Source organism: Neoarius graeffei, chromosome 17 (genome assembly GCF_027579695.1).
Source record: "Neoarius graeffei isolate fNeoGra1 chromosome 17, fNeoGra1.pri, whole genome shotgun sequence".
In the NCBI taxonomy this organism is placed as follows: Eukaryota; Metazoa; Chordata; class Actinopteri; order Siluriformes; family Ariidae; genus Neoarius; species Neoarius graeffei.
In genome coordinates, this window is record NC_083585.1 from 15,981,166 (window position 1) to 15,993,538 (window position 12,373).

Sequence of the window (12,373 nt, forward strand, 5' to 3'; positions counted from 1 at the left end):
AAGTGCTGCTCCTGGTCTGCACACAGCGCAACAAGGGCCTGACATTAGGCTTGGTGGTTGCTGACAAGGGTCTGGAGGATCTCTGCGACTGGTGTGGATTCTGTGATGGCACCTTCTCACTCTTGTCTCGGCACCAGTGTAACACACACTCTCAGTTTAGGGAATGAGGAACTTTCAGATGGGCTTGACCAGCTCAAGTTGTGCATGTGGTGATATATATATATTTTTTTTTATTTTAAATAATTTAACCCCCCCCCCCCCAAAAAAAAAAAACTTTTCAGTGACTAGTTCTGTTTGGGTGGGGTTTTTTTTTCCTCTTCTCTTCCCCCTCTCCCCTTCATGCATACGCGCGCACAAATATGTTGCTGGATAGCTCAGTGCTTGCGCGTGCTCTCTCTCTGATTGCCAGCTTCTCTGTAGAACACAGAAAATGCACAAAGGTAAATTGCCAGTAATCAAGTGCAGGTGAAACTCATGTTACCTGCTGGTTGTACCTGACTCCTCATCGCTCACAGCTTATGCTCGACCACACCCTCGCTGCCACAATGTGTTTGTTGAAAATAATTTTCTTGAGGTATCTGGTTTTCTCTGAATAAAGTTTTCAATTAAAGGTTGAATTTCTCATTTTTTTTCAGTATGAGATGCCACTTCACCAAAAGGTGGATTAACCCCCCCCCCCCCCCCAATAATCTTTACAGGGAGGTCTAATAATCGTGGAGGACACTGTAGCTGAATAGCTGCCATATGACCCTTCTCACCAGGGTACAAATGGACCTTCCCAAATAATGCTTGATTAGCAAATTTTATTTTATTATTTTTAAAGTTTACTTTTGTTGCAACTTAGAATTCTAAAGACTTGAGGATTCAATGAATGGCTTCATTTCAGATGCTTAAATATGATTGTGTAGTTTAATGAGAATATTGTGCTCCCTAATCCCCAGTGCTTGAGATGAATAATATGACATGGTCCCCATTGAAAGATGTGCATCGTCTAGCTCTGTTGTAAAAAGAGGACACCTTTCACGAGTACAGGAAAATAATGAAGCCTGAGTCATTCAGGGAGAAGAAGCCTAAAATCAAGTTAGAATTACAGCGGATCTCTAAAATGTCTACATGCCTTTGTTGAAATTGCAGGTGAATAAAGATTAGTCTTGTCTTTTTCACCCTTTTAATGTGATATAGCAAACAATAAAATTCAGGTGAAAAGCAAGTGTTTTAAGGGAATAATTTTAGGCAAGGCTTTTTGGGTAAGCGTCTGGCTGTCTTGATTTGGCAGTTTTATTCCACTCTTACTTGTGAAAATGCTCCCAGTCATCAAATTCTGAGGGTGGTGGGGTGGGTGGGTTTTTTTTTTTTTTTTTTGTGGGGGGGGTGTACTCTCTAAGTCTCCAAGTTTTTGATAGGATTAAGGTCTGGGTTCTGACTAGGCTATTCAAAAATGTTGATCTAATTCTGAAGCCATTCCTTTGTTGACCTTGAATTTGGGCTTTGGGTTATCATGCTAGGTGAGACGTTTCTTTAGCTGTTTAACAGAGGCTTGAAGGTTTTAAGATTGATATTTGGAGCTATCAAGAAGTTCCTCTATCTTTTACTATATGACCCATAGCCCAATGCTTCCGCCACCATGCTTCACCATGGGGATTGGGTTCTTTTGGTGATGAGCCCTGCCAGAATGAGTTTGGCAGAATTTAGGCAAGTTTGGATGTGAGAAGGTTTTGCATAGCCCAGACATGTGACTCGTACTATAGATTGTTGTCCCATGAAAAGGGTAACCAGTGTTTGCCAGATATTCCTGCAGCACCTTTTAATATTCTTGTGCGTCTCTTGCAGCCTCCCTGATAAGTTTTCATCTTGTTCTTTCATCAGTTTTGGCGGGATATCCTGTTCTTGGTAAAATTACTGTGGTGCCCCATTTTCTCCACTTAATGATTGACCTTCATGGTGGTGTATCTAATGTTTTGGAAATTAATTTTTACACCTCTACTGGTCATTACCTTTCAACGACGAGATTCCTCTTCATAAGCTGTATGCAAGCCATGGCTTCGGGAGTCAGACATGTTGACGGGTCTATAATTACTTTTGAACAGTAGTTTTGAATGTGATTTGGTTAATTCTGAGCAGTCATATGCCCTATTCTAAAAGGGTATATACCATTTTTACCTAGTCTAGTAATCCAACCATAGTTATTTAGAGTCTTCTGAGAATTTAAAAAGATCATTTACTCAGTCTCATTACTGCAGCAATCTTGCTAAACAGTTTTTCTTAGTGCTAGGTGAAAAACTTTATTTTAATGATTGCTATGAGAGAGGCAAGTCTATCCAACAGCTGATGGTGTAGTTGGCTATCTGAGCCGTTAACTCAAAAAAAGCATGTTTAAAGGTCGTCATAGGCAAGGGTCAGAGGTAGAATGTAGAATATCAACTTTTTCTAGAAGAACGACCCAAAAGGCGAATTCAATCTTCCTGGTGTCTAATTTGCACCCTAAAATTTAATAAAACAGTTAAAATATACTGGTTTGCGCAAGTTCTGAAGGTTTGTTTTACATCTACTTATGCACACTTTTACCGCCAGGGGACAGTTGTCGTGATGTCATTCAAGGCAAACAGACTGGGAGCAGTTCTGTGTTTACTTGCGAACTGAGCACACGTGTACGGACTTTGGTCGTGAGAGGTTGTATAAAATGTCTGATGGCGATTTTGAAGTAGGAAGTCTCCAAATTGAATATCGAGCGGTGAAACCATACATGTATGAACCTATGGCTGTTGCGAAGCAATTGGTGAATGTGGTTCACTGGTTTGACCGTGCGGCCTCGGACAGCGACTCGGCCGACTCTGATCGTGGTGACCCCGGACCTCAACAAGACTCGCGCCCAAACGATTTATCCTGGTAGTGATAAATTCTTACTTTCGTAATAATACTAAATAAGAGCGGGCGGCACGGTGGTGTAGTGGTTAGCGCTGTCGCCTCACAGCAAGAAGGTCCGGTTTTGAGCCCCGTGGCCGGCGAGGGCCTTTCTGTGCAGAGTTTGCATGTTCTCCCCGTGTCCGTGTGGGTTTCCTCCGGGTGCTCCGGTTTCCCCCACAGTCCAAAAACATGCAGGCTAGGTTAACTGGTGACTCTAAATTGACCGTAGGTGTGAATGTGAGAGTGAATGGTTGTCTGTGTCAGCCCTGTGATGACCTGGCGACTTGTCCAGGGTGTACCCTGCCTTTCGCCCGTAGTCGGCTGGGATAGGCTCCAGCTTGCCTGCGACCCTGTAGAACAGGATAAAGCGACTGGAGATGAGATGAGACTAAATAAGAGCCCTTTTGAAGAATAATTAAACCACATGGGTGCACGCAATCCCTATAATGTAACGTGGATTTGTTTAGATAGATGGATAATAGTAGTACAAGCATTGTACTATTTATAGCCTACTCCTAAGCGAGGAAATATCCCTTTTGTCTCATTTCCACAATGATCGTACAGGATCCCTCAGGATTCTTGACTTGTCAATTGCAAGCAAAGGTAAAAATGTTTACCTCCAGTCTTCTCCTTTTTGCTTGAGCGTTGCTGGTCCATTTCTTCTTTGACTGCTTGATTTTGTGTTCGAATTTTGTCGGAACAGCGTCAGGTTTAAGCCTTCTGTGTCCGACACTGACACCTAAACTCTCCAACAGATGGGGATTCTTCAAAAATGAATCAATGCTCCCCCTTCGAAGTGGTCGGAGCACAGAGTGGCACATTTACCTGGCTGCCAACCCTCTCGCTTCACGTGCACAATCCACTCTCTCCGTCTCTTCTCTCTCGGAAAAAGGTAAAAACTTCTTCCTGAACCGGTCCTGTTACAGTTCACCGCACAATAAGGCATGGTTTTTCTTTGGAAACTTCCGAATGCACGTCTGCACTCAAGCCAAACGGCAGTGCAAATAAACTGAAGTGGACTCGACTCAAGCGATTTGTTTGCCATGAATGACGTCACGCACAAAGTGGTCACGAAAATCACCGAGCAGAAGTTTGCCATGATCTGCACTAACTTATTCTAACTTATTTTAATTACTTATTAACAGTACTTCTTGGGACCAGAAGAAAATTAGAGGGTTTAACATATAAAGTTTCAAATGTGCAGAAGTTTGCCATGATCTGCACTAACTTATTCTAACTTATTTTAATTACTTATTAACAGTACTTCTTGGGACCAGAAGAAAATTAGAGGGTTTAACATATAAAGTTTCAAATGTGCATAAATTGAAAACCTTTGCCTATGACCTTTTAATGCTGCGAGTTAAGGAGAAGGAACAAGAAGGTAGCACCAGAAAATATCAAAGAATAGTGGCTGATAACTAGTTTTGCAAGCAGGAAATGGTAACAATGTTCCTTTTACAAAGTCACACTTTAACTGAAAGACAAAACAAAGGCAAACGCAAACAATTGAAGCACACACAGCTGATAGTCCAAAACAAATAGAGAACAAAATGCCCACTGTCAGACCAACAACTAGGCTAGTCTTGGAAAACAAATTAGAAATGTGTGCGCACCAGTTAACTTTTTCCCAACAAAAATAATAAAGGAAGAAAAAATCCTGATTGGACTTGTTTCAGGTTTTTGTGTGCAGTTTTGGTGGTAATTGTCCTGAGACCTGGCAACTCTGCACACCAGTGCAACTTTCTTGGCCAGAGAACTAAAGATATTAATTAGCCATTTTTAATTTTGTTATTCTAAGGGGGTGACATGGTGCAGTGGTTAGCACTGTTTCCTTATAGCAATAAGGTTCTGGGTTCAAACCTTGCAGCCAACTGTGACCTTTGTGTGGAGTTTGCATGTTATGCCTGTGTGGGTTCCTCCCACAGTCCAAAGACATGCATATTAGGTCAGCTGACTACTCCAAGTTGCCCATAGGTATGAATGGCGACCTGCTCAGGATGCATTCCACCTTTCGCCCAAAGTCAGCTGGGATGGGCTCCAGCTTCCCCTGTGACCCTGATGGATAAATGGTATGGATAATGGATGTATTCTAAAGCATAGCTTTTGTTTCATTATATGCTACCAAGAGTCTGAATGGATCACTCAAACATTGTCCCTGTTAAGGTTTCAAATTATTGTACTTTTATATTATTGTTTTTTAATCAATTGAAAATGGAAACCTAAAGCGCACATTTAGACAAATCGCATGTTTGCTGTATCAAAAATATATCAATACATCAATATTGAAATTGAATTTTGTGCACCACTACACCCCTATTAGCTACAGTATAAAGTATATATTAGCAACCTGTTCAGCCAAAAAGAACTCCAAGAAACCCCCACATTTTTGAGTTTCTTAAAATTGCAGTCATTTCTACCTCCTTTTTTTAGGATAGTCTCTGTGAATATTCCCCCCCCCCCCGCTCACTGTCTTCAGTTTGGGTATTATTTGCAATTGAGGCTCCTTTTTATAATGTTTCTGGTTCAGTTCCAGCCTTATAAGAATGGTGAGAGTATCTGTAATGCTGTATATCCTACAAGTGTGTGTGAACTGAAATAAACCCAATTTCTGAGGGTGACTTGTAACAGCAAACCCCCCCCCCCCCCATATACACACACACACACACACACACACACACACACTGATTTTAATAATGCTTTTCGTTTTTACAAAAATAAGTACTGCAAATTAAAGTTTAGACTGTTGTTGTCGGATAATGTTTCCACTACAATAGTGCAGAGTTAATATTTTAAGAAATGTATTGAAGCGTCTGCGTTCTATCCACAGAGAAGTATTTTGACATGAAGAAGGTTCAGTGCAAAGAAGGACTGGACATTTACAAGAAATTCCTCACCAGAATGACCCGCATCTCCGAGTTCCTCAAAGTGGCAGAGGTGACTTTCTCTTGCTGTCGTGTGATGAAAGTGTCAAAAGTGAGCACTGTTGTAACCCTCGTGCTCTTGTCCTTTGACAGCAGGTGGGGATAGACCGAGGGGACATTCCTGATCTCTCTCAGGTAAAACCACATGTATCTGTTGTACACTAGCTCTTTTAGAGAAGCTCGGTGCCCGACTCAATTTTTGCTGTTTTTCCCTGCAGTAGTTTTGTTTTTGCTATATTAGTACTTTAGTATTCTCCACTGTTATCCCGTTATTATATCTGTGCTATTATAGTTTCCTTCACTGGGCTAAAATAAAAAATGCATGAAGCTTTTTAAAGATACGCATGTAATTGAGATCTTCTCTTTGCGTTTCTTAACTTTCCACTACAGCAAATAAAGGTGTGTGGGTTTTTTTTTTTTTTAAGCTGTAACTGACTGATTGGAAAACTGCTATGCAGAATATTTGTTTATTACATCAGTGTCAAAACAGCCATGTTGCAGTTATAACAAAATCGGTCAATACAAACTGAACCCGATCAACATTTTAAAGCCCTAAATTACACTATAATATGGGCCTGATATAAATAAAGCTAAACGGTGAATAAATTGGATGCTTTGAAGTGCAAAACATGGATCTCTGATCAATACCACCTTTATATTCTGGATCTATCCTTATGTTTCCTCTTCCTGTCTACCTTCAGTTTACAGTATGTGTAAGTACTTCTTTACTCACTTTTTCCTGCACTTGTTTCCTGCTACATTTTATACTTTTTTTGTTTGTTTGTGACATTTATTGTCTGCTTTTGTTTCCTGAGCATGTGGCTGAACTGAATAATTGCTTGCTTTGTCTTAGGCTCCCAGCAGTCTCTTGGATGCTTTAGAGCAGCACCTGGCCTCTTTGGAGGGCAAAAAGGTCAAAGATTCCACTGCAGCCAGCAGGTAAGCTCCACAGGCATGGTTTTCAGAATCAGCATGATTTCATTAAGTTTTTTTTTTTTTTTTAACTCTTCATAAGAATTGGCTTTAATTGTCAGGGGTTTTTTTTAAATCGAGAACATGGTGCCAGAATAGGCCATAACTCAATGAGAAGTTGATATAAAATTAGACCTGTTGATGCTGACCTGATTAAGGTAGTATGTCATGGCAAAATAAATACTATGCATGATATTTAAGTAGCAAGTTATTCATATTGTAGCTGTAAAATGCAGAGAGCTGCAATATGCAGTAATGTAGCTGTATTTGGTTATCACAGAGCAAGTACACTTTCCAATGCTGTATCATCCCTGGCCAACACTGGCATGTCTTTCACCAAAGTGGATGAGAGAGAAAAACAGGCAGCCCTGGAGGAAGAGCAGGCACGTCTGAAAGCTCTGAAGGTGAGCAATCGGAATACAGCTAAATTTTATAGGGGTTATCTGAAAGGATGAATCTTCTTGCAAACGTATGTGTCTCAATGGTTGCATAAAATTGTGCTACCAGTAAAATGTTTGGACATACCTGCTCATCTGTGCATTTTCTTTATATAGTATTACTATTTTCTACTGTTTTTAGAATGATAATGAAGAAATTAATGCTATAACACATGGAATTATGCACTGACCTACAGTACCAGTCAAGCTTGTACACACCTACTCATTCACAGGTTTTTCTACATTGTAGAATAATACTGATGACATTGGAAAAACTTATGGAATTATGTGGTAAGCAAAAGAGTGGTAAAATGTTTCATATTTTAGATTCTTCACAGTAGCCACTATTTATCTTGACTCTTTGAACACTATTGTCATTATCTTAACCAGCTTCATGAGGGAGTGACCTGGAATGCTTTTCAATTAACAGGTGTGCCTTGTCAAAAGTTAATTGGTGCAATTTCTTACCACCTTAATGTGTCTGAGATCATCAAACAGTAAATGGAAAATAATATAGTAAATTCCATAACCGTAGTAATCTTATGTCAAGAACCGCTCAATTCGGTAAAGAAATGACATCCATCATTACTATAGGACATGAAGTATCTTGCATTTATTTTTTTTAATAAATAAAAATGAAGGAAAAAAAAAACATTGACTTGGTGTCTAAATTTTTTACTTGTACTGTACAAGTGGAGGGGTGTGTTAAACAGAACACTAGAGCGGTGGCTACAATTATCGACACCTTAACGATCTTTTGGCCGTTGCAAAAGCAGACAAGACTTTCAGTATGTAAATTGTACATGAATTGAACTCAAACTTCCACTGGGCGGGGGGAGTTGATTCCCAATTACTTGGTGTATCTGGTCATGTGACAATCGACATCCAGATGATCTTGAGAGAGATATTAATATACACGCACCCCGCCTCTTGCCCATAGTCAGCTGGGATGGACTCCAGCTTGCCTGCGACCCTCTACAGGATAAGCGGCTACAGATAATGTCAAATTTATTTGTATAGCACTTTTAACAATAAACATTGTCGCAAAGCAGCTTTACAGAATTTGAGCGACTTAAAATGAGCTAATTTTATCCCTAACCTATCCCCAATGAGCACGCCTGTGGCGACGGTGGCAAGGAAAAACTCCCTCAGATGACATGAAGAAACCTCGAGAGGAACCAGACTCAAAAGGGAACCCATCCTCATTTGGGCAACAACATGACTAACAGTCAGCTACGTTGATGCTATAAACCCTCCACCGACGGAAACCCGAGCGCAAAACCGTTCATGACAACCACAGTCCCAAAGTCAGCAAGTCAACTGCTGACTTAAATAATGGATTACTTAATAATAATTACTTAAATAATTTAATTCTGGCCTAATTCTATTTTTTGCAGTAAGATTCTACATACACTCTAAACCTTCCATTCTGTTATGAATCAGTTATAAATCACAAAATATAAAAATGTGAATAATAAAATAAATATTTTATTTTTATATAAATATAAAAATGTGTATAATAAAAAAAAAATCGGTATGTGGTATTAATTTTTAACAATTTTTATTTAAAATTAGTTTTACGTGGACTTGTATTTAGTACAAAATACCTTTTTTATATAAATGTGTTGGTGTTTACGTAAATGAAGTAATTCTGATGTTTGTAAACAAATGAAAATGTTTAACCTGTGTCAAATCTTTTTGTTCCACTTTCTAAGTATTTTTGTAGATCACATTGTTAATCATTCATTGTTTGTATTAATTTCTAGCTTTGTAGTTCATCAATAAATGTCAACAGGCAATTGACGTAACCACATGAAAAGCCAGGTCAAAGGTCGCATGTCATTCCTTGAACCAAAATATAAAATGTCTACTGATGTATTGTAATATGCGGTTGATATTTACAACAAACTGCAAAAAAAAAAAAATCTGAATATTTCAAGCATGCAATTTTTTTATATGCTAGGAATTTAATTCTGGCCTAATTCTATTTTTTTGCAATAAGATTCTACATACTCTCTCAACCTTCCATTCTGTTATGAGTCAAAGTTATAAATCACAGCACTTTTTTTTTTATTAATTTTTTTTAAAGTACTTCGTCAAATTCAGTGTTACACAAAGATCGATCCGTAACAGTTGTAAAGGTCACTTAATTCCCCAGGATGTCAATAATGGTGGACATGGGTGAAAGTGATCACTATTATCGACACCTCATGTGACTTCTCAAATGCACGTTTTAGATACAAAATGGCGACTGTCAAATGAAAGGGTAAGAAACAAAGTAGGTTTTGACAAGGATCTCATGAAATATTGGTGAATTTGATAAGTAAAAACATGTCTCTGGTCTTTCCACCATGCTTACCTGCGATGATTGATTGTCTGGGTTTTCCTCAAATTGCTGATCGTGCTTAAAAAAATTAAAATGAAGAAAAATTCCATCTCTGGTAATGACCTGTGTCATCAAATGATAAGATCGGGGGGGTCCTTCCGGTTGATTGATTTAATCAATAATAACTGTTGTAACTGAAACTCTCCTTTGTAAAATTGTTTTTTATTGGTAAATCTGAAAAGGTGTCGAATTATGGACTGTCGATAATTGTAGCCGCCGCTCTACTTGATATTTTCAATCGTAAAAAGTATTTTTCATGAACTAGACTCTTCTCAACCAGCTTCATAACCAGCTTTGTTCTTGGTTGCCAAGTTTTCTTGCCTGGAGGAACAACTACTAAGTAGTTCTAAGTAAAAACAACTTGGGTGCAGTACAGTGGTGCAGCAGGTAGCATTGCCACCTTACAGCTCCAGGATCCCCAGATTTGATCATGAGCTCAGGTTGCTACCTGTCTGCATGTTCTGCTGGTGTCTGTGTTTTTTTTCCTGTAGGATCTTTGGTTTCCTCCCACCTCTCAATCAAGATTGGCTGTGCAAAATTGCACCTTGGTGTGAAATAAGTGTTTAAATGTGTCTGTGACTAATGCACCATGATGGCCTGGGGTCCCAAACACTGTACTGTATATTCCTGCCTCGTGCCATACCGTAGGTTCCACCACAACCCTGGCAAGAATGAAGTGATGAAGATAATGAAAAGCAAATACAACCTATTTATTAAAAGTACATTTTGACTCCCAAATGAAAGCCATTTAACTTTTACTATTTGCCTTAACAGATTTCAGCCATAAGACTTTAATAAAGTGTCTCTTAGACCGTGAAAAAATGTTCAGTTGAATATGCCACACTTTTTTTTTTTTTTTTTTTTTTTTTTTTAAATTTGTTTTTGACTGGCTGCTACATTGATGTTGATGGCCATTTAACATGTGTATGAACTGCTGGCTCTCTCTCCAGGAGCAGAGGTTGAAAGAGCTATCTAAGAGGCCCTCGTTTGCCACCACAGACACCTCTCCGGTGTCCACCACAGCAGCCAGCATCAGTACAGCTCCTGTCATTGACCTGTTCTCCACCCCAAGCTGCTCTAATGGGTGAGTCTTTTAAAATGTGTCCAGCCTTTAACACACACAATAAATATGAAATGTTTTTAATCAGAGAGGTTTCAGAAGTAATTTAGCAGTCAGCGTGGTTCAGCTAAATTTGACGGAGCATTTTCTGTCATTCGTGTAATGTGTGTGTGAACAGTGCCCTGTGTTGGACCTGGTGAATATTCTCGCCTTGCACCCGGTGTTGCTCCTAGCAGGTGCAGCAGTAGATCTACTGGATAAAGCAGTTACTGAAAATGAGTGAATGAATGAAGCTTTACAAATAAACAACCCACACTGCAATATATACAGTGCCCCTACATGACCTTATTAAATTCAGTCAAAAGAAAGGATTGCAAAGGGCAAACCTCTTGGACCATCTTTTCCTTTAAAACTTTCCTCTAAAACTCTGGTAACATTGGGTGTTAGTTTAAGTTTTAATTCAGTACTCAACTCTTATGCCATTTTTGAGCAGAACTGTAATAGCATGTCCATGTAACAGTATAAAATCTCTTTTACCTCTGGTGTAGTAAATAAACAGTACCGTATTTTTCGGACTATAAGTCGCACTTTTTTTCATGGTTCGGCTGGCAATGCGACTTATACTCCGGTGCGACATATATATATATATATATATATATATTTATTTTCACCGCGGAATAACTGGAGCTGATGCCGAGTCTGACGACAGCCACGCAGAAGAAGAGGAAACGGCGCTTCATCTGCCGCTGGAGTTGGCAGAGTTGTTCAGAAGCGACACCGAGGATGAGGAATTCAATGGATTTGCTGATTTAGAGTGAAATCATCAGCTTGATAAACTTGATTGACCTGTGTTTTATTATTAATGATAGGCCTATAGTTATTTAAATAAGTTATGTAGTGATTTTAGGCAGTGCTTAATTTGTGAAGTGGGAGGTCCCAGAACGCAGGAGGTGGGTGGGTCCGGCGACTCAAAAAAAAAAAAAAAGGCGGGGGATGGTTTACTATAACTTAAAGCACATGCGCTTATTGTGTGTGTAAAATAATATCAGACATTATGATCTTAGAAAACGCTTTAGTGACACAGTTACAGACAGTAATATGTCGTGATATTATATTATAAAATAATTTTTATTAGTCTATATATTAAATTATATATTACATTTATCTTCTAAAATAACAGACTGTACTCATCACAACCGGTTTATTTCACCATTGGAGATCAGATCACACAAGACATGAGTTAAATGACTCATTTTAAGGATTTAAGTAGGGGATTTAAAAGCGGTTGTTTTTTTTTTTTGTTTTTTTTTCACTAGACGGTTGTTTTTACTACCGTACCTGTCTTTGGAGATGATATACCTATAGCCTACTTGACCTCTGATTTGATTAAATAAAATTCGACAAAAATGAAGAATGACACTCCTCGATGATGACTACAGCTTTAATAACACAGATGAAAGAGCCATGGGGCGATAATAAGCCCTACCGGTAAAAATATTCTAAACGCAAACTGATTAATGCATCAGTAATAGGCTACTAATATTAGTTATAATAATAATATAGGCTATTAGTAATAACGATAGTGATAGTATTAAAGATAGTAGGAGATATTTAAAATAATCAGACTAGGCTACTTACAGGGCAAAGGGCGCGTTATCACTGCTCAGCTGTTTGTTTATTAAATAAACAATGC

At 38.8% G+C, this 12,373-nt stretch overlaps 1 protein-coding gene across 5 annotated transcripts in view; it reads left to right on the forward strand.

Moving 5' to 3' along the window:
- Nucleotides 1–12,373, forward strand: part of picalmb (phosphatidylinositol binding clathrin assembly protein b) — a 76,256-nt gene that overhangs the window by 24,556 nt on the left and 39,327 nt on the right. For 4 of the 5 annotated variants that reach the window (XM_060943776.1, XM_060943778.1, XM_060943779.1 and 1 more), the window contains exons 7-11: nucleotides 5,732–5,838; nucleotides 5,919–5,960; nucleotides 6,679–6,764; nucleotides 7,078–7,201; nucleotides 10,571–10,704. In XM_060943776.1, the coding sequence (XP_060799759.1) occupies nucleotides 5,732–5,838; nucleotides 5,919–5,960; nucleotides 6,679–6,764; nucleotides 7,078–7,201; nucleotides 10,571–10,704 (493 nt within the window). The remainder of the gene's footprint in view (nucleotides 1–5,731; nucleotides 5,839–5,918; nucleotides 5,961–6,678; nucleotides 6,765–7,077; nucleotides 7,202–10,570; nucleotides 10,705–12,373) is intronic. The other variant, XM_060943777.1, reaches the window with a different exon arrangement.